This window comes from Saccopteryx leptura, chromosome 10 (genome assembly GCF_036850995.1).
Source record: "Saccopteryx leptura isolate mSacLep1 chromosome 10, mSacLep1_pri_phased_curated, whole genome shotgun sequence".
NCBI lineage: Eukaryota > Metazoa > Chordata > Mammalia > Chiroptera > Emballonuridae > Saccopteryx > Saccopteryx leptura.
The window spans coordinates 22,527,706-22,551,061 of record NC_089512.1 but is presented as its reverse complement, the minus strand read 5'-3'; the positions used below and the strand labels follow the sequence as shown (position 1 = coordinate 22,551,061).

The 23,356-nt window shown below is 39.6% G+C and overlaps 1 protein-coding gene across 4 annotated transcripts in view; it reads left to right on the top strand.

The window, feature by feature from the left end:
- Positions 1–23,356, top strand: part of ZCWPW2 (zinc finger CW-type and PWWP domain containing 2) — a 107,005-nt gene that overhangs the window by 10,296 nt on the left and 73,353 nt on the right. For 3 of the 4 annotated variants that reach the window (XM_066351344.1, XM_066351343.1, XM_066351341.1), the window contains exon 2: positions 20,905–21,258. In XM_066351344.1, coding sequence (XP_066207441.1) covers positions 20,918–21,258 — 341 coding nt within the window. In that variant the 5' untranslated portion in view covers positions 20,905–20,917. Of the gene's footprint in view, positions 1–12,602; positions 12,662–20,904; positions 21,259–23,356 lie in introns of those variants that run through there. The other variant, XM_066351342.1, reaches the window with a different exon arrangement.

Below are 23,356 nucleotides of genomic sequence, written 5' to 3'. Positions count from 1 at the left end.
CTACTTTGCTGATTTTGGATGAAGACCATCAGTTGCCTATATTACTAAAACACTGAAAGAAAAAATATTTCTTAAGCATCTTGGAGTATTTATTAAGCTATAAGCTATCCAATGGTATCTGCATAAACTAGTTTCTAAATGTTGAAGATAAATTATGATTTTGCACAGATAATAGGCTCTTAATAAATTTCTGTTGAATCATTAACTAGGGTCCATGGTTGACATGTAGGCACTGTTAATTAGGTAAGTGAACGAACAATGTTAAATTTACATCATAGAGGAGATTAAGGGTAAATGCATTTTATAAAGTTTAGGAGCAAATTAATTATTTAAGTTGTGCATTTGAGAAAACTTATGAAGGAAAGAAAATAATTAGAATGCTTTCATTTAACATTGGTTTCTGCATGTTTTAATTTTCTTATGTAACTACGAATATAACTTGCTGTAAAGCAGTCTAGCAAGAAGTCAAATATTTATTATAGGTCTTTAGTGTACCAGGCACTGAAATGGGTTTTTTCATATGCTATTTCATTTTATCATTAAAACCGTCCTATGAACTAAGTGTCATTATTATCATTATTATTTTAAGTGAGAGAAGGGGAAATAGTCAGACACACTCCCACATGCACCCCAATTGGGATCCTCCCGGCAACCTCCATCGGGGGCCAATGCTTGAATCAACCGAGTGTGCCTTGACCGGATGTCTGCATGCCCGGCCAACGCTGTAGCCACTGAGCAAACCAGCCAGGGCCGAATTAAGTATTATTATCTCCAACATGTACACATGATAAAGTGATGTTCAGGTCATTTAACTGACTTGCTGTCACTTAAAAATGGAGCCAGAATCAAAATCCAAAGCTACAGATACTCAACTGGTACAGCCATTCTCACTACTACATATTTTGAATGTCAGTGCTGGCTAGGTCAGTCTAAGTGTAAGTTTCATATTATTTCAATGATTTCACAATATTATACATATTCTGTGCTTCTCTTAGGCAAGTACTGGTATTCTTTAGATCAGGGGTCCTCAAACTTTTTACACAGGGGGCCAGTTCACTGTCCCTCAGACTGTTAGAGGGCCGGACTATAAAAAAACTATGAACAAATCCCTATGCACACTGCATATATTTTAAAGTAAAAAAACCAAAATGGGAACAAATACAATATTTAAAATAAAGAACAAGGAAATTTAAATCAACAAACTGACCAGTATTTCAATGGGAACTATGGGCCTGCTTTTGGCTAATGAGATGGTCAATGTGCTCCTCTCACTGACCACCAATGAAAGAGGTGCCTCTTCTGGAAGTGCTGCGGGGGCTGGATAAATGGCCTCAGGGGGCCGCATGCGGCCGGCCCGGGGGCCATAGTTTGGGGACCTGTGCTTTAGATGCTAGGGTCACAGTGGTTAACAAGATAGACATTAACCTTCCTCCTTGTGGATTTTCTTGTAGAAGACTTCACTAAATAAACTATTACAAAACTTGTTAAGTGGTATGTAAAGGGTGTAGAGACTGCTGGGGCACATAGTAGGGGCATTGACTCCTACTTATCACTTTTCAGATTGGCTTAGACCAGGGGTCCCCAAACTACGGCCCACCAGGCCGCATGCGGCCCCCTGAGGCCATTTATCCGGCCCCCGCCGCACTTCCAGAAGGGGCACCTCTTTCATTGGTGGTCAGTGAGAGGAGCATAGTTTCCATTGAAATATTGGTCAGTTTGTTGATTTAAATTTTTCTTGTTCTTTATTTTAAATATTGTATTTGTTCCCGTTTTGTTTTTTTACTTTAAAATAAGATATGTGCAGTGTGCATAGGGATTTGTTCATAGTTTTTTGTTTTGTTTTGTTTTGTTTTTTGTTTTTTTGTTTTTTTCATTTTTTCTGAAGCTGGAAACAGGGAGAGACAGTCAGACAGACTCCCGCATGCGCCCGACCGGGATCCACCCGGCACGCCCACCATGGGGCGACACTCTGCCCACCAGGGGGCGATGCTCTGCCCATCCTGGGCGTCGCCATATTGCGACCAGAGCCACTCTAGCGCCTGAGGCAGAGGCCACAGAGCCATCCCCAGCGCCCGGGCCATCTTTGCTCCAATGGAGCCCTGGCTGCGGGAGGGGAAGAGAGAGACAGAGAGGAAAGCGCGGCGGAGGGGTGGAGAAGCAAATGGGCGCTTCTCCTATGTGCCCTGGCCGGGAATCGAACCCGGGTCCTCCGCACTGTTCATAGTTTTTTTTTATAGTCCGGCCCTCCAACGGTCTGAGGGACAGTGAACTGGCCCCCTGTGTAAAAAGTTTGGGGATTCCTGACTTAGACATAACGTCTCCTGAGTCACCTGAGTGTCTGGAAGTCTAAGGTGTACCTTATGAGCTTCCGGAGCGTTTTGTATTTGTCTCATAATACGTAGTACTTAACATTACTTGAGGACAGGGATCTTGTTTTTGTCTTTAGCATTATGTCTGGCTCATAGCCCACCCTCAAGAAGTATTTCAAAACAAAGAAAAAAGAATCAAGGTCTGAGACTGCAGCAAAGAAGTGAGAGAGCAGTTTTAGATAAGCTTTTAGGTATTGAGATGAGAAGAGATGGAGATTTTCTTATAACGTGGAAGGAAAATTTATTTTTGAGAATGAGGAAGATGGTCTTGGATTTTAGTTTGTGAATAATCATGGTAAGGATGCAAGAGGAGAGAGAGAAGACGAATGTGAAAAGGCTGCTTTGGGGAGACTGTTTCCAGGAGAGAAGATGTGTAGTTTACCAGCCAGAGGTGTACCGCAGTGGAGAGGGCGGCTGTTATCTGCAGAGCTGGGTTCTTCAGTTCTCATTTAGTGACAGTGATAATGGAAGATTCAGAGCTGTTTGCAGTCACAAGAGACTCCTTCAGAAGACGTGCAGGGCCCGAGTGCCACTTGTGAAAAGAAAGAAAAAGCTGTCTGCAGGCAAACCAAACCAAACCTGGAATCATGTGGTAGAGACAAGGGCAGGACCTATTCTGACCTGTACTGACGCCAAAGAAAGTGAAAAGTGTATCTGGTAACAGGTTCAAGAAGCAACCAGATAGGTAAACTGCGAGAATGCCCACCTCATGGTTCCGAAGCCCCTGGTAGCACCTCAGTGCTTCTCCAGCCCAATCTCCAGCCAGATGACGGCTCTGATACAGAGATGGCTTCTGACTCTAGTAAGAACACCTGTCTTTTTCTTTTCAATCTCACATGTTGGAAAAGGCAGAAAATAATTGTGAGTTTGTATAAGACAATTTGGGGAAGACGTTTGAAACCCCGCTGCAGCAATAAGAAAGCAGTGTCTGGGAAGCTGGAGGAGCAGGGCCCGGCCTCCGACCGTTTCCGCTGATTGGTGACTGCAGTTTATGTAGAAGGGGAGCAATAATTCTCTATTTTGGGAAGATGAAAGGAGCTGTATTAGTTGCCAAGGCTGTCGTAACAAAGTAATACAGTACAAACTGAGTGGTTTAAACAGCAGAAATTTATGCCCTCACAGTTCTGGAGGCGAGCAGTGAAATGAAGGTGTCTCAGGTGTGGCCCCTCCCCAGATCCTTGAGGTAAGGGTCTGTTCCAGGTCTCTCTTCTCGGCTTATATCAGGGGTCCCCAAACTTTTTACACAGGGGGCCAGTTCACTGTCCCTCAGACCGTTGGAAGGCCGGACTATAAAAAAAAAACTATGAACAAATTCCTGTGCACACTGCACATATCTTATTTTAAAGTAAAAAAAACAAAACGGGAACAAATATATTTAAAATAAAGAACAAGTAAATTTAAATCAACAAACTGACCAGTATTTCAATGGGAACTATGGGCCTGCTTTTGGCTAATGAGATGGTCAATGTGCTCCTCTCACTGACCACCAATGAAAGAGGTGCCCCTTCTGGAATTGCGGCGGGGGCCAGATAAATGGCCTCAAGGGGCCGCATGCGGCCCGCGGGCCGTAGTTTGGGGACCCCTGGCTTATATAATAGGTGTCTTCTTCCACCTGTATCTTCCCATCCTCTTCCCTCCGCAGGCTTCTGTATCTGAATTTGCTTTTCACTGCTGGTAAGGACAGCAGTGAGATTGGATTAAAACCCATCCCAATGACTTCATTGCAACTTAATGACCTCTTTAAATATCGTATCTGAAAATGCATTTAAATACTGCCGTACTGGGTCTTAGGGCTTCAACATATAATTTTGGGGGTGGGGGTGATAACAATTCAGCCCTTAACAGTGGCTTTCCCATTTTTAACTTTTGCTGTTTTTTCCAAAGGCACTTTCTAGAATGGTTTTGAATTGGTTCTTTTCTCCATTTCCATAAATTCTGAAGCCAGTACTGTATCTAGATTACTAAAATAGAAAGCAGTATGCATTAGTATTTAAGATACTGAGTATTTCATAAGAAAGCTGAATGCTGCTAGAAAGTGTTCTTAAGTCTTTAAATCCCCTTCTAATGAATGAAATTAAGGGAATTTCAAGGGACAGAGTTAAGATTAATTGAATGATAAGCCCAATGTAGTTTTATCCTTCTATATTGAGAAGTAGTGATTGAGGCATTTTTCAAAGATGACTGGCTGTACGTGTTCTCCCTGATAATTATAAATTTGTAATAGTTCAGTCTCATAGCCTTGTCACTGAAAGTATTTATTAATAATTTTGAATTAAGGTTTTGCCAAGGTTCTAATCACTCAAACCTTTACTACTGAAATATTCATCAGGACAGACTAAGCTTTCTAGAGTAAATACCTTGAAGGAGAAAGTAATTCCTAAATATACAAAGAGGTAACCTGACTGTGGTGCATCCGTGTTGCCTCCCACTGTTAATATTTGATAAGGTGTTTAATTTACATGAGATTTCTAAAGCAGAACCAAAGCTCCTCCTTGGGGTAACTCATGCTTAAGATAAGGGATCCTATATGAATGTGCCAAAGCATTATCACACAGTAGCTAATATAATCTTTTAAAATGTTACACTATCTGAAAAATAAAATGAAAGTCATCATGCTGGCACAAAATGTTAATGCTTTGTGGGATACGTTTCTTAGCGAGTTTACCACATATGTAAAGAGCTGACTTTTGTTTGTATTATATGACTGATGATTTCACTGGAAACCTGCACGATTCAGTTTTAGCTCTGGATTCAGTTGTCCTTTATAAAGTATCTACCTGTGTAGAGTGGGCATTTGGTTTGTTTGAACTTATTAGGATTTATTTTTTCATTTCATGTTAAAGAAAACTTTTTCTGGAAGAAATGAGGTGTGTATGAATGCCGAGCGGGCAGGCTTTTTAAATGTTGAGATGTTAAGCGATTCATGAATCCTGAATGTGCAGCTCTTAGTTCTAAAATCTTTATTAACAGCCTCTCTCATTTGAGCCCAAACCAAAGTACTCTCTTTGCTGCTTTTCTAAAAGTTCAGGCAAAAAGCATCGCCAGTTCAGACTTTTATAATGAGGGAAGAACATTTTGCTTACCTTATTAAAATGTGACTCAGTGCTTATTTTTAAAACTGGCTTTTAAAAATTGGATAGTATGAATAACAATAAACAATGAATCATTTTTATGGGTAGCCTATAATTTTATAGTTATTAGTCTAAAATTAAAATTCTATACACCTTCATTTTGGAAAAACCTGCTTACCACATATACAGAAACTATACGGTGAGTTGGGTGGGCTCTCCCCATAGACTTTGATATGAATAAGAGTCTTAGCTATTGTCTTCTCTGTCCTGAGTCATGCCTGAATTTTCTTGTGTACATTTTGGCTGGTATTGGTGATAGAATACACTATAGCCCTGGCCGGTTGGCTCAGCGGTAGAGCGTCGGCCTAGCGTACGGAGGACCCGGGTTCGATTCCCGGCCAGGGCACACAGGAGAAGCGCCCATTTGCTTCTCCACCCCTCCGCCGCGCTTTCTTCTCTGTCTCTCTCTTCCCCTCCCGCAGCCAAGGCTCCATTGGAGCAAAGATGGCCCGGGCGCTGGGGATGGCTCTGTGGCCTCTGCCTCAGGCGCTAGAGTGGCTCTGGTCGCAACATGGCGATGCCCAGGATGGGCAAAGCATCGCCCCCTGGTGGGCAGAGCATCGCCCCCTGGTGGGCAGAGCATCGCCCCTGGTGGGCGTGCCAGGTGGATCCCAGTCGGGCGCATGCGGGAGTCTGTCTGACTGTCTCTCCCTGTTTCCAGCTTCAGAAAAATGAAAAAAAAAAAAAAAAAAAAAAAAAAAAAAGAATACACTATAATATGGATCATCTCTCTGTATTTATTTGTATTAGACCCTCTCATAGTCTTCTGTCTTCCCTTCTCTTTGGTCATGGAATGTATTACATAGTCATATACTTTGTATTGATATATTTGAAATCATATTAATCATAATTTTGATAAATATACTTCAAATCAATGTATTTTAAGTCTGCTTTATACTTTTTATGTTATTAAATACTGATAATCAGACTTTATGCTAGGATATTAAATAAATTTAGTCTCATTACAAAATTTAAAAAACAGTATAAACAGAAAAGCAATGCTTGAGGCTTCCCTGCTTGCCTGAAGCTATTTTCTGAGTGCATTCACCTCATACTTTAGATATTCTGAAATTAATCCAAATGTTTGTATTTGAAAATACGTCACTTTGTCTATTTCTTGCCTTGCAACTCTGTGGGTTTTTTTTTTTAAGTTTATTTACAGAGAAGGTTTAATTTCAATGTGTTCAAGTTTATCAATCTTCTATGGCTTGTGTTTTACATACAATTACACTTCTATTTCAAAGTTATATATCTTATTTTATACCTTTTTACATCAGTATTTAGTCAGTCTGAAGTTTATTTTTATAAATGGTGACAAGTTGAGACTCACCTTTATTTTTTTGTTGTAAACATCATGAATGAATGAATTTCTCATATTTCTTTGGAGCAGCAAATATCAATATTACATGGTTTTCCTTGAATCCATAGCGTGGCGTGCCATGCAAACAGTGCCAGTGGCAATGCAGCACACCCACCAGCCCTGCTGGGGCAGCAGACGGGACGCTGGCTTGAGTGGGCGTGTCTCCATTACCTCATTCCTCTCTGAATCAAAACACAGGGATCTAATAAGGCCTTACGACAAACCTCATTATAGAGGGAACTTGACCATGAGCTGTTGCTTTTCGTGAATAATTAGAGAAGCATCAGCTACTTCCCTAGCATGGTCAGGGGCTAGAATACAATAGTAATGTGATGTGGCAGAATGTTGATTCTAGCACACTTCTGAGAGCATGGCATTCCAGGTTGATGTGAAGTCCCAGCCCAACTGAAATCTAAGCCTGATGGTTAGAGCTGGCTTTAAGATGCTGCAGATTAGCAGTATGTTTATAACCCAGTAGGCCACATCAGTATACACAATTTGGCTAGCACCAGCCCCTTACTGATGTAATGGGGACTGGAGGTGGTGCTGAGATCTAAATGTTGTTGACCAGAATTGATGGCCATAGTCAGTTTCCATGGAGCTTTTGGAGGATATCACATTTTGGGAGGTCATTCTGCAGGGGACTAGTGTTGGACTAATTAATTCTTACCTCTCATTGCTTATTTAGCCATGATTAATGTCTCTCTAATATATCTGACTCATTTCACCAATCTAATGTGCTTTAGCTAGTATTTTTTTAAATCTACAGCTAGTGCTCGACTTACGACCACAATTGGTTCTGACAGACCAGTCGTAAGTTGAGTAGGCTATATGTACAGTACTGTGAAATGTTATAAAAATCTTTAAGTCATATTTTATCATAATTTTCTTTCATTATTGTTATATATCATAATTTTCTTTGTTCATTTTATGCCATTTGTATCATCTCTACACCATTTTGTTTCTTATTTTTATATTCATCAGGTTTAAGTAAAACACTGCATTACCAGTACAACTGGTTTAATATTTGCAAAACATACAAAATTACAAAATATAGGTGCATACAAAAATACAAAATACAGGTGTAAAAAATACCATAGGAAACATTTTTCCAATTGCAAAACATATCAAAATATATAAACATGTATGAAACATTTTATTGATCACTGGTGCTTGGCTGCGGATCATTGATGTCGTCATCTGAGGCAGCAGTTGGGGTTACCATCTGAGGTGGAGTTGGTTTTTTCATAAATATGTGTGATCACATTCACTTTCTTTCCTCCTTCGTACTTGTCCATTGATTGCTTTCTCATATGTGCCTTGACCAGGGGTTACAGCAGAGCGAGTGGCCCCTTGCTCAAGCCAGTGACCTTGGGCTCAAACCAGCGACCATGAGGTCATGTCTATGATCCCATGCTCAAGCCAGCGCCCCTGCACTCAAGCTGGTGAACCCATGCTCAGGTCGGATGAGCCCGCGCTCATTTTCGTGTTGAGATTGATGGCCTTTCTTTCCTTCTTGGCAGGCTGAGGCGTAGACAGACAATTTCCTCTTGGTAGACATCTTGGGAGGGGTTTGATGAAAAATATCCAGGGCACAAAACACAACTTGCTGTATCGAGTCTGGGATAACAGTTGAAATGGTGCACGCGGAGATGGTAGTGCAGCCGGAAGCCGGTCCGCACTGTCGTACACCCAGCTGGGCAATGCTTGCGCTGCCAGACGCGGAGCAGTCCTGGCTAGTGATTGTGGTCGTCAAGTCGAATGGTCATAAGTTGCATAGGTTGTTAGTTGATCAATATCTGTACTTATCTAAATGAGAGGAATATAGTCTTTATTTTTTTATGCACTTCTCTGGCTTTTTTTTTTTTTTTTTTTTTTTTCATTTTTCTGAAGCTGGAAACAGGGAGAGACAGTCAGACAGACTCCCGCATGCGCCCGACCGGGATCCACCCGGCACGCCCACCATGGGGCGACGCTCTGCCCACCAGGGGGCAATGCTCTGCCCATCCTGGGGGTCACCATGTTGCGACCAGAGCCACTCTAGCGCCTGGGGCAGAGGCCACAGAGCCATCCCCAGCGCCCGGGCCATCTTTTGCTCCAATGGAGCCTTGGCTGCGGGAGGGGAAGAGAGAGACAGAGAAGAAAGCGCGGCGGAGGTGTGGAGAAGCAAATGGGCGCTTCTCCTGTGTGCCCTGGCCGGGAATCGAACCCGGGTCCTCCGCACGCTAGGCCGACGCTCTACCGCTGAGCCATTCTCTGGCTTTTTTAATTTACTTTTGAGTTGCTTATATGTAAAGTATCCTCTAGAAACTAAAATTTTTGTAAGTCCTATAGTTATAGTTCTAATATGATTTATTGCTGATTTTTTTTTAAAGAACCAGCTTTTGGTTTTATTAATTGTTATGTACCAAGCATTTGTATATACCCCTAAATCACATGTTGAATATATATAGGTGTGTGTGTGTGTGTGTGTGTGTGTGTGTGTATATATATATATATATATATATATATATCTAGCTAGCTATCAAGAGAGAGAGATAGAGGGAGGGAGAGATTTATTTTAAGCAAATGACTCATGATTGTGGAGAATTGGTAAGCACAAAATCTGGTAAGCAGGATGGATATTCAAGGAAAAGTGTAGGCATTTCAAGTCCAAAGGCAGTCTGCTGACAGCATTATTTATAATAGCCAAGATTTGGAAGCAGCCTATTTATCCATCAGTAGATGAGTGGATAAAAAAAAGCTGTGGTACATTTACACAGTGGAATACTACTTGGCTGTTAAAAAGGAAATCTTACCTATTGCAACAGCATGTGTGGACCTTGAGAGCATTATGTTTAGTGAAATAAACCAGTCAGAGAAAAACAAGTACCATATGAGTTCACTCATGTGGAATCTAATGAACAAAGGTGAACTAACAAGCAAAATAGAGACAGACTCATAGAGAGCAGGCTGACAGCTATTGGGGTCGGAGGTGAGGGCTATTGGGGGGACTGTGTTGGGAGGTAGAGGGATTGAGCAGAAAAAAAAACAGCAGCAACAGAAAAATAAAAACAAAGACACTTGTGGCAAAATTCCTTCTTGCTTGGGGGAGGTCAGCCTTTGTTCTATTAAGGCCAGCCAGCTAATTAATGAGACCCACTCAGGATATGGAAGATAATCTGCTATACTCAAAGCCCATCAATTTAAATGTTAACTTCATCCAAAACATCCAGAATAATATTTGACCAAATATCTGGGCACCCTGGGCCAGCCAAGTTGACACATGAAATTAACCATCACACCCACCTACTGTCCTCCATTGCCCAGTTCACAGGTGGTCATGGGTAGGACAAATTGCATTCCTGGCTCAGCTTGCTGGTGCCAGAAGGTTTGACCACACAGAGCAAAGATTAAATACAGTTTTTTTCAAGATTAAATTGCAGCCATGATTCCTCTCTACCATTTGGTATCAGTATGTATTTTCAAAAGTAATTGTTTTTATTATTCCATGACCGGAATGTAGTTGTCAAAATCAGCAACTTAGCTGATAATAATAACGTAATATCTTAAGAATAAGGTACATACACAAACATTAAATTACACACAATTGAACGAATAGTAGTTGATGGAATACTATTTACCACATGGACATAAAGCTTCTAATTGACTTTATTCGGGTGACACTGGTTAACAATTATACAGGTGGGTACGTACATTTTAAAGGCCTCTTGTTATATATTGCAAAATTTCTCTTCCAAAGTTTCCACCAATTTGCAATTATGTCAGAAATATATGAGAATGTCAAATAATCCTTTATCATTTTACAATTGTAAATGTATCATTTTAAACTTTGCTAGATTGATATGCAACTTCTTCAGCTACATTCCAGGGGAACCTCTATCTCTTTTTGCTCCTGTAGACCCCAGCCTCTAGCGTTTTTCTTCCTTTATGGAATCTCTCTGAGAATAATTTTTAAATATTTCTACTCTGGGTGTACTGTGAAAACTTTCAGACTTGACTGTCCTTTGTACAAAAACATTTTCCTATCACTGTTATTTATTTACTTATTTTTAAAAAAATCATCTTTATGAAATAATTTTGCAGATAAGGTTTGTAGATAATTACATGAGGTTAAGTGAGTTTCCCATAGTTATACAAACAGTGATTGGAAGATTCTGGACTTCTCTTATGCCTTCTGATTTCAGAGCTGATAACATATTGGGCTGGGTAGGTGCGTAGGTCAAGTGATAACAGTCTGTTAATATTTGCCAAAGGGAATTTGTGTCTGCTATCTTTAATTGTCCTGAAGATTGTGATAAAAATATCTTTCAGGAGAGACGCTGGAAGGTACCAGACTGAAGGTTCCAAATGGGGACTGGAGGTGATGAAAAGTGCCAGAGGTTAACAGCTGTCAAGAAATACACCTTTTAGACTAGTTAAGGGAGGTTACCTATGAACTGAAGACGTAATAAACACGGAAAACCAGCACATACTGCAAAGCAAATAAAGTTTAGCGAGTCTTCAGAGCTGACAACTAAGTAACACAGTGATGAAAGGGCGGAAGTTAAAACTCTGATACAGGCTAAGAAGAACACAGCACAGTGATAACCCAGCATAGGAACTAGAGATTTTTGAGGAATAAATAGCCAGAATGGGCCAATTGTGAAACATTAAAGCAGGACACCTTTTTAGAGATCACCCAGCCCTACTCTCCTTACTTTACAGAGGAGGACGCCGAGGCCTTCTGAAGACTAGAAAGTTGCATAACCAAGATTAGAAAGGACATTTTTTACTCCAAGTCCTGATTTTTTCCTGCTCTGTCTTGAGTGTTGTAAAATTTTAATTCATAACATTAAAATTAATTTACTAATTCAAGTTCTCTTTGAAAGTAGGCAGGTTCAGTAATGCAGCCTTATAATCATTGGTTACAAGTGAGATAACACCTAGAAAACTGAAGAGATGGAAATGGAAATGATAAGGCTGAAGCCCCAACTCTGAAGACAGTGATACAGATATTATTACTTTTCTCAAACCTAGAAGAGTTATAGCACCTGGGAAGCCTGTGGTTAAAAATGGATTACTTCCTATAACAACAGTGTTGGAAAACAAAAGAATAATAAGTTTTTTTTGGTTTGTTTGGAAGAACAATCATTTTTCTCATTCACATACAAACAATAAAAACAATTTCTATTATAAGTAGCCATTTGTCTTCATTCCTCTTCTGTATGTATTTATTCATACTGTCTCATTAAATTCTGGGATTGTTCAGAACTCATTGGGTATGTTGTAATTTTACCATCTGGGGTGCATCAGTCATAAAATGAATATACATTGTAATAAAAATTGATGCTTCACAAGAATTCATATTGGCTGTACTCTATCTTAAAGACTTGTTCTGTTGAACAGTGGAACTATGTAACATTACGATTCAAGAAGAATTGATCTTATTTTCAGGTTTTTTTGTTTGTTTTTTTCAGGCTCTGCTATAGCATTGTAAAATAACATGAAATACAAAAGTCTTTGGAGAATTGATGTAAAATCTATATGGAATTTTCTTATTTTCTTTTCTTTAGTTCATGATTTTTGCTTTAATGCTAAAAATGTCTATAATGATTATACTGTATTGAGTTGTTTGTCTAGAATGGTTTAATGGAGTTCTACAGATGGTGGTTTCTGTAATAAATTTAATTTAACTAATAATGTATTATAATGTGTTATTACAAATAAAAAATTGCTCTCTAATCCCTTTCCCATCTGTTAGAATATTTATCCAGTTCCAGATGCTTCACAGAAATATAGGGGAAATTGAGCAAAATTAGGTAAGTGATTTGAAAAATCCCGGCATGTAAAACATTTTAGGCATTTTCGTAACAACATGCAGAGAGCAATTTTTCCATCATCAACTTGTTCATTGCTGGAGATGCAAACATACTGTCTGTTTCTTCACAGATAGCTTACAGTCTAGTGGTAGGAAGTAGGCAGTACACATCACTATAATATGAAGCAGAATGTTTTAAATATCAGAATTTAACAGCATATGAAGGTCAAGCAGGGAGAAATTGCAGCTGGTTGAGGATATCCAGAAAGATTTCTTATTTTTTTTAGAGACAAGGACAGACTGGAAGGGAGAAAGATGAGAAGCATTAATTCATACTTGTGGCACCTTAGTTGTTCATTGATTGCTTTCTCATATTTGCCTTGACCAGTAGCTGCAGCCGAGCCAATGACCCCTTGTTCAAGCCAATGACCTTGGGCTCACACCAGCAACCATGGAGTCATATCTATGAGAGCCCTTGCTCAAGCCAGCAACCTTGGAGTTTTGAACCTGGTTCCTCAGCATCCCAGGCTGATGCTGTATCCACTGGGCTGCCACCAGCTCAGGCCCAGAAAGACTTCTTGAAAGCAATGATATTTGAGGTGGATTTTGAAAGTAGGCAATTTACCGATTGTGATAAAGTAAGGGAGATAACAGGAGCAAAGACATAGAGACAGAACACATTGAATATATAAATATTTGAGATATATCAAATAATGTAAGTCAATGCAGTTTGAAAGCCTAGTAAAGTAATGCTAGCAACCATTTCATGAGTACCTACTGTGTGCTGTGCTTCTTGCTTTATATTATACACGCATTAAGTTATTGAACAGTTATGCAGTAGATGTTCTTAGATTTTAGTGTAGGTCTGCCCAGTAATAAAACCCATTACCTTAATCACTACACTATGGAGTTATATTGTGGAGATTTCAAATACTGACATGGGAACTTTATTTCCAATTATGTTAGCAATAGAAATTTTTTTTTTTTTTTTTTTTTTTTTGGCAAGAGGGCATATTATCAAGGGTTTATAAGATTAATCAGAATGTGGGGATGGAAGTAGACTGGTTAGTAGACTTTTTTTTTTTTTTCAGGGACAGAGAGTCAGAGAGGGATAGACAGGAACAGAGAGATGAGAAGCATCAATCATCAATTTTTCATTGAGACACCTTAGTTGTTCTTTGATTGCTTTCTCATATGTGCCTTGACTGTGGGCCTTCAGCAGACTGAGTAACCCCTTGCTCGAACCAGCGACCTTGGGTCCAAGCTGGTGAGCCTTTTTTTTTTTTTTTTGCTCAAGCCAGATGAGCCCACACTCAAGCTGGTGACCTCGGGTTCTCAAACCTGGGTCCTCCTCATCCCAGTCTGATGCTCTATCCACTGTGCCACCACCTGGTCAGGTGGTTAGAAGACTTTTATCAACGTAAGTGAACTAATGAGGAACTGAGCTGGGTTAATAGAAGTAGGATTGAAAAGATAGGAACACAAAAACTTATTTGTTTAAAGATTTAACAAAATAACTATTTAAATGTTGAGATGAGGAAGTAGGGAGTTTCAAAGTTGACCTTGGGTGAAATTAGCCCATTTAACAGTAAATGGAGAAGAGAAAATGTTTTTTTATTTTATTTTTTTTAATGAAGTTGAAAACAGGGAGGCAGTCAGACAGACTCCTGCATGCGCCCGACCAGGATCCACCCGGCATGCCCACCAGGGGGCGATGCTCTGCCCATCTGGGGCGTTGCTCTCTTGCAACCAGAGCCATTCTAGTGTGTGAGGCAGAGGCTATGGAGCCATCCCCAGCGCCCGGGCCATCTTTGCTCCAGTGGAGCCTCAGCTACAGGAGGGAAAGAGAGACAGAGAGGAAGGAGAGAGGGAGGGGTGGAGAAGCAGATGGGCGCTTCTCCTGTGTGCCCTGGTCGGGAATTGAATCCGGGACTCCTGCACGCCAGGCCAACACTCTACCACTGAGCCAACCGGCCAGGGCCTGAGAAAATGTTTTGAAGGGGAGAAAAAACTCAGTTTGGCCCAAGTTCAGGTGCTTGAGGAGCCTACAGGTGACTGTGTCAAAGTTATTTGAATGTTGATGTGAAGATCAGACTTGAGATGGGGTCAGGAGGCTTGAGCTGGAGATCAGTAGCTATTTGTATCGGAGAGAGTGTTAAAGCTGTTTGAGTGAAATTCCCAAGGAAGGAAGTGTAGAAAGAGAAGTTTGAAGATAGAACCTTTGGAAAGGCCCATATTTAGGGCCTAAAGGAAGAAAAGGAACTAGTAAAGGAATCAGTAGTGGTTAGAGGTTAGTTCAAGTCTTTGGACTAGGTCAGCAATTTTCAACCAGTGTGCTGCAAGAATTTTAAAAACATGCAATACCTGACTAGTCGGCGACACTGACCTCTTTTTCCTTAGGTTGTAAAAAATAAAAATAAATAAATGACAGCAGCCAGCACAACAGTAGTCATCTAGTGTGAATGAATCAAAATTACACCTTTTTGAATTTTTTTTGTCAGATTGGCAAAAAATATATTTTTGGGTGTGCTGCAGAATTTTAGTAATTAGTGTATGTGTGCCATGAAATAAAAAAGGTTGGAAATCGCTGGGCTAGGTAATGAGAAAGTCCTTGAACTCCTTTTAAAGGACCTTTGGTAAAAGCCAGATGGTCAGGCATTTAAGAGTGAGTAGATTAGTAGGATTTCTGGCAGTCAATTTATACTCTTTCTATTGTGTGACTCTAGACCTTTTCTTTAAAGGAGTAGATATTATTTTCTGCTTTCTTTAATACAGCTTATACTTTAATCATTTGCATTATTTTCTCTTTAGTATGTTTTTATGGAAATATTTTAAAAGTTACTCCATTTTGTGAGGGATAGTTTATATAATGTAATCTACAAACCTGTTTAAGTAGTTAAATATGTAACTCCTATCCATTGCAACATTTAAAGGTAAGCGAATAATTGTAAAGCACTCCGAGTTGTGGTACCTCCCACCCTTGGGCAGGAGGCCTCACATCCCATTTAAGACATATGACCTACTTATGTGTGGTCTGAGAATTCTAGTATCAATTTAATATTAAATATCCATAAGGACTTTTTTACTTATTTATTAAAAATAAATATAAATATAGCATCCTTAAGTTAACTCATAATGAAACATCTTATTGTTTCTATAACTGAACCCCAACTTCTTACCCTCGGTTTAGTTGTCCACGCAGACTCCCAATATCTGCCGTAGACTTACACTCTGTGGCATCTCTCACTTGATTTCTAGGTTAGCAGACCTTCACTCAGCAGTTGATGTCATGTCCTCCTCCCCCTATTTTGTTCGCAGTTCACTGTGGAGCCTTGTGAAGGATGGATGGTGGTGTCCTGGAACCTACCAGCTAGAGGAAAGCCTTGAAAAAGATCATTTTAATATTTTGATTTTTGATGACCAGATTTATGCTTCAGTATTGCCAAAGTTACAAGATAGAGATGTCTGCTATTACTACTACTGTTTAATGTGTTTCTGGAGCTAATGTAAAAGTAAAGGTGAAGAATATCAACAAGATAGTATAGAGTGGAAGACTTTGGACTTTCCTTACTCCCATAATGCACTGCATAAATAGCTGCATACAACTCAGTTCCCTTGGAGACAAATACAAAAACTAGTTAAGTGACTCCCACACATTGGGTGACTGAGAAAATACCTACATTGAGATAAGTGGGAGGGCTGAGACACGTTCATACCATAAATTCTCAGTGTAAGACCTTATAATCAGGAAGGAATCCTCAACTGCTGGCTTCTCCCTGAGGAGTGAAGTATTTAAGCTATGTATCTAGCTACTCAACTCTTATGGCTGCTACCCAAGGGTCTGGCTCCCAAGTGACCTAGCTCAGGCAGCCAGTGGAGCTCCTTATTGATGAGTTAAAGAATTGGAACCACATTAAGCGAAGAGGTGGTTTTAAACAGATGTGTGAGCAGTTACTATGTCTATAACACTAGGCTCCACACAGAGGGAGCAGGCTCTAACACAAGGATACCAGGTTCTCCCCGGACTGGGTTTGACTGCATACTTTTCTAGATGCTGCCCAAGGGTTGGACTTAAATCAGCTTGCATTTAGAAGTTGACTGGGCTCCTCTCGAAACCTGAAAGGGCTTGTGGGTTCTTCCCTCACCTTCTCTTTCCTCACTCCAGTGATAAAAGCAAGGTTCCAATTTCTCCCTGGAAGGGGCTTCTCCGTATATCTAGCATCCCAAGTTTTATGGCTGCCACTGAGGTATTGGCTCCCAAATCATCTATGTCAGAAACAAAAATAAAGCTCAGCATCTACAGGACCCCCTTCATCATAGAAAATGAAAAGGTGATTTTTAGCAGACATGAGTACTCTGCTCCTATCCCTTCCTCCCCAGCCTCAGCACAGAGGGAGCAGGCAAAAATTAAGGCTCCCAGTTTCTCCCTGGAAAGGATTTGATCAACTTTTCCAGTTTCTTCCCAAGGGTCAGGCTTCTAATTGGGAACTTGGATTTGATGGATCACATAATTTGTAGTTCTATGGGACCCTGAATGGACATGTGGAAACTTCTTTCTTTTCCCAGCTCATCTCAATGATACAAATGAGTGGAGATAAGTGATTTACCTGTCTGATAATTCAAAGTAATGTGCGTGAAGATGCTCACCAAGGTCAAGGGAGTAATGCATGAAGAAACTGAGAATTTCAACAAAAATAAAATATTAAAAGCTCTAAAAAATTATAAAGCTAAAGAATACAACAAGTTAACTGAAAAGTTTAGTGGAGGGATGGAACAAGAGGCCATATGAGACAGAAGAAAGGCTCAGTGAACTTTAAGACAAGTCAGTGGAAATCTACCAATTAGAGGAACAAAAGGAAAAAAGAATGAAAAAAAAAATGCAGGTCACTTATAGGACATATGGGACACCATTTCCTGAATGAATAATCTTATTATGAGAAACTTGAGAGAGAAGAGAAAGGCATAAAAAATTATTCAATGAAATAATGGCTGAAATAGACATCCAGATCCAGAAAGTATAAAAAGCACTAAACAAGATAATCCAAAGAGACTCACATTGAGACATTATAATTAAGTTGCAAACATTAGAGACAAAATTGAAAGCTGTAAAAGAAAAGTAGCTCGGTATGTACAAAGGAACCCTAATAAGGCTGTAAGCAGATTTTTTCAGCAAAAACCTTGTAGGTCAGAGGGAATGGGGAGATAGGTTCACAATTCTGGAAGAAAAAAAAACCCAACCAAGTATACATTACCTGACAAAGTTATACTTCAGAATGGAAGGAGAGGTAAAGATATTCCAATATAAACAAAAGCTGAAGGAATTCATCACCACTAAATCTGTCTTACAAGAAATGCTAAAAGAAGTTCTTCAAGCTTAAATCAAAGGATGCCAATTAGTAACAAAACATGAAAGTATACAACTCACTAGTAAAGGTAAATATAAAGTCAAATTCTGAGTATTCTAAAATGTAATGGTGCTGTATAAGTCATATTATTCTCATATAAATGTTAAAAGACAAGTATTAAAAATGACTATAGCTACAAAAAGTTTTAATGAATAAAAATATGTACATTATGATAGCAAAAACAAAATGTGAGGGAGAGTAAATATATAGAGCTCTTGCATGCTATTGAAGTTATCAGCTTAAAATGGACTATTACAACTGCAGAATTTTTTCTGGATATCTCATGATAACTACAAAGCAAAAACCTATAATAGATACACAGAAGAATGAGAAGGGAATGAAAGAAGACCACTACAGAAAATCACCAAATCACAAAGGATGAGAGTAAGAAGAAAGGAACAAAGGATCTACACACCCAAAAAAGAGTGATCGAAAGGATAATAGTAAGCCCTTACCAGTCAAAAAATACCTTAAAATGGATACAAAACTGAGCCTCATGGACATAGACAAAAGTGAAGTGGTTACCAGAGGGTGGGGGCTGTTGCAAAGTGGGTAAAGAGGGACAGATATGTGATGACGGAAAATGACTTGACTGGGTGGTGGGCATGCAATGCAATTAACAGTTCAAATGTGATACAGATGTTTACCTGAAATCTTGTGTTCTTATGGACCAATGTCACCCCATTAAACTTAATTTCTAAACGAATAAATAAAATTTAAGTAGACTACTTATCCAGTCATAAACTGGAAAAGATATTCTATGCAAATGAAAACCAAAAGAGAGCAGAGGTTACTGTACTAATATCAGACAAAATAGAATATAAGTAAAGGATGAAAACAAGGCAAGGTTATAATGATAAAGATGTCACTTTATCAAGAGTATTGAAAATGCTTATGCACCCAATATTGGAGCATCAAAAATGTAAAGCGAGTATTAATGGATCCGATGGGAAAAATAGACAGCAATAGAATAATAATAGGTGATTTCAATACCCCACTCTCAATAATAGTTAGATCACTCAGACAAAACCAATACAGAACCATTAGACTTAAACTACACTTTAGATGAAAATCCAACAGAGAACATTCTTCCATCCAACAGCAGAAGAATACATATTCTCAAGTGTACCTGCAACATTCTCCAGGATAGATCATAACGTTAGGCCACAAAATTAGTCTTAACAAATATAAGAATATTTATTTTTTATTTTTTATTTTATTTTTTTGTATTTTTCTGAAGCTGGAAACAAAGAAACAGACAGACTCCTGCATGCGCCCGACTGGGATCCACCCGGCACTCCCACCAGGGGGCGACACTCTGCCCACCAGGGGGTGATGCTCTGCCCCTCCAGGCGTCGCTCTGTCGCGACCAGAGCCACTCTAGCGCCTGGGGCAGTGGCCAAGGAACCATCCCCAGCGCCGGGCCATTTTTGCTCCAATGGAGCCTCGGCTGCGGGAGGGGAAGAGAGAGACAGAGAGGAAGGAGAGGGGGAGGGGTGGAGAAGCAGATGGGCACTTCTCCTGTGTGCCCTGGCCGGGAATCGAACCCAGGACTTCTGCACGCCAGGCCGACGCTCTACCACTGAGCCAACCGGCCAGGGCCTTATAAGAATATTTAAATGATATCAAGCATCTTTTATGATAACAATGGTATGAAACTAGAAATAATGAGAAAGAATGGAAAATTTTCTTTGGATGCATTCACAAGAGTGGAATTAATAGGTCAAAATTGTGAATCATGGCTGTTGTATTATATTAGCATTTTTTTTTCTAAAGCAATTTTTAGTTATCCTGGAAAGGTATATATGATAAGTGAGTTTCTAAATATATAATTAATTCATGATTTAAGAGTTTCTGAAAGTGGTTCCTAGTAGAGTTCTACTAACTCATTAGTATAACATATCTAAGTATTTTTACTGAAAAACAGGTTTTATATTGCAAAATACTAGTGGTTTAACTTGTATTTGAAATTAATTATATCTAAGTGGTATACAATAACAATTATTGAAGTTAGAAATTGAGGGCTTAATCATACAATACTAATTTTATAAGTTTAAATATTTTATAAGGAAGCTTTGAGAAGAGCTTTCTTCTCAGATTTACATGATTTTTAAAAATTTTGTAAATTAATAGATAAAGGAAAAATTATATATATACAAAAATTTAATTTTTTAAAAAAAATTTCAAATATTTATATGGTGAAATATTTTGTTGCATTTAATTTTCCTCAGAATTAGAGAAAGAATGGGGATCACCAAGTCATACTATCATATACACCCAGAGGCAGTACTTCTTAGTGGGTAAGGGCACTGAATTTGGAACTGAACTGCCTTCATTTAAATCCCACTCGACCGTATACAAGCTCTGGAACCTTAAACACATTACTTTCCTTTGTTTCACTTTTCACTTTAAAAATGGTTACACTAAGATTGTTGGGAAGACTATATAAGTTGTGTGCATCAGGCACTTAGACTAATACCTGGATCATAGCATTCAAAACAGCTTAGCTATTATTATGGCAGAATTACTGTATTGGATATCTACCAGATGTGGGTTATCTATAGATTAATAGATACTATAGTTAACCTCTACCCTTCTCCTGCTCCATCATACTTTTCTTTTTTTTAAGTTTGGAACATTTTGTGTCCAAAACTATTGATGCATATGTTTTGTTTTTTGATTCTGGGAAGGTGGAAACATAACTTGTTCAACGTGTATACTCTTTATAGAATAGAGAGTAGGTGGGCAGAGTGTATCAAAGAGCTATTTCTCGGATTCTGGTTTGAATTTTTCTTATAGCCTTGAATCCTTAATCTTTTATTTTCCTCTTATATTCCAGATTTGATGCATTTATGGAAAAAGAAAAATCTGATAGTAAGATACTAGTAGACTGTTGTGACACAGCAATGGAGTCCTCAGTGGAAGACAGCATGTATGTAAACAAAGTGTGGGTCCAATGTGAGAAGGAAAGTTGTTTGAAGTGGAGGTTGCTGTCCAGTGAGGACGCGGCCAACGTTGACCACAGTGCACCATGGTATTGCTACATGAACAATGATTCAAGATACAATAAGTGCTCCATTTCTGAAGAAGACTTTCCTGAGGAGTCCCAGTTTCATCAAAGTGGATATAAGATTGTCTATTCACAGCTACCTCTTGGTAGCCTGGTTTTAGTAAAATTTCAGAGTTGGCCAAGGTAAGATTTTTGTTGTTTTATATTGAACTGTTAAAGTATAGTCTTGCTAAGTTTATGACTTTTTTAAACTTTTCAAAGGATCAACTTTTTCTCTATGACTAGTCTAAATTCTTGTTTTTTCTCTGTTGTCCAGTTTGGATAATTTTCATTGTTCTAAGTTTCCTGACCCTTTCCTTGTCATATTTATTCTGTTGAGACTGTCCATTGAGCTTTTTATTTTGGTGATTGTATATTCAGGTCTAAAATTTCCGTTTTCTTTTCTTTTTCTTTTTTTGTATTTTCCGAAGCCACAAACGGAGAGGCAGTCAGACAGACTCCGGCATGCGACCGACCGGGATCCACCCAGCATGCCCACCAGGGGGCGATGCTCTGCCCATCCGGGGGGAGGGGTCGCTCTGTTGCTACCAGAGCCATTCTAGCACCTGAGGCAGAGGCCACAGAGCCATCCTCAGCACCCGGGCCAACTTTGCTCCAATGGAGCCTTGGCTGTGGGAGGGGAAGAGAGAGACAGAGAGGAAGGAGAGGGGGAGGGGTGGAGAAGCAGATGGGCGCTTCTCCTGTGTGCCCTGGCTGGGAATCGAACCCGGGACTCCTGCACACCAGGCCGATGCTCTACCACTGAGCCAACCGGCCAGAGCCCGTTTTATTTTCTTTTTATCTGCTATATAATTTTTTTTTTCCATTTTGGATCTTACTTAAGTCTGTTTTAGCAGGCTGCCTCTACTGCATTGATTGGATGTGAGGGCACCTCTCTGTTTTTGCCAGGTTGTTACTGGAAACTATGGCTCTTTTCACTGTCTCCATAGTTTTGCCTTTTCCGGAATGCCGTTTGTTGAAATCATATACCAGCTAGCCTTTTCAGATTGGCTTTTTCACTTAATAATAGGCTTTATAGATCATTTTTTTTTTATCACAAAAATATTTCATTGTCTGTCTGTACCACAGTTTATATAGGTGTGCAGGGGTATCTCATTTTAATTTGCATTTCCCTCATGACATATGACGTAGAGCATCGTTTCGTATGCTTATTTGCCATCTACATATCACTTTTGGTGAGGTGTCTTTTCAGATCATTTGCATAATCGAGTTGTTCATTTTCTTGTAGAGCTTATGAGTTATTTGCATATTGGGGTATCAGCCCTTTATCAGATCTGTCTTTTGCAAATATTTTCTCCCTGTCTGTGACTGGTCTCATTCTCTGGAGAGTGCCTTTCACAGAGCAGACATTGTCAGTTTTAATGAAGTCCAAGTTGTCATTTTTTACTTTCATGGATGGTGCCTTTAGTATTGTATTTCCGCATTTATTTGTTTCATTTCTTTTCTTTATTATTGTTTCTGTCCTCTTCAATTTGGATTATCCTCCCAGCAGTTTCTCCTCAGCATGAGCGTTTGCGCTGAGAAGGAGCTCTGCTGGTTAGTTTTAAGTGTTCACAGGGCCCGGACTGCTCTAACGCTGTCAATTTTGTTGCAGCCTCCCTCACGGTTTGGGCAGCTGTACTCAGTTTGACTTTCCAAAGAGAACTTGCAGTTTTGAGCTTCTTATTTCACAAACCCATCAGAGCACTGGTTGCCTGCCCCAGCCCCCCAGCCACTCTGATCTCTCTCATACACACAGAGGCTAACACGTAATCTGTGGGTCTCGTAACTGGCGGCATGTGGACCTGCCTGCTCCTTTCTGGTGTTCATGCACATAGCTTACTTATCACTTAGTCTTTCTTTCTTTCTTTTTTATTGATTTTAATTTATTGTGTTTACACAGATTCTAGTGTTGCCCGGAATGCATCCCCCTCCCCTTTGTCCCCCTCAACATCCCCCTTGTCCCCTCCCCCCTTCCCTTCAGGTTTGTCCCATCCTGTCATCCCCTTTCCCTCCATCCTCTTTCCCTCTGGTCCCTTTGATCCCTCCTCTGTCTCAGTTCCGTTCCTCAGTTCACACTGTTCATTGGATTCCTCATATGAGTGAGGTCATATGATATTTTTCTTTCTCTGCCTGGCTTATTTCACTTAACATAATACTTTACAGATCCATCCATGTTATCGCAAGAGATAAGATTTCCTTCTTTTTCATGGCCCCATAGTATTCCATTGTGTATATCAGG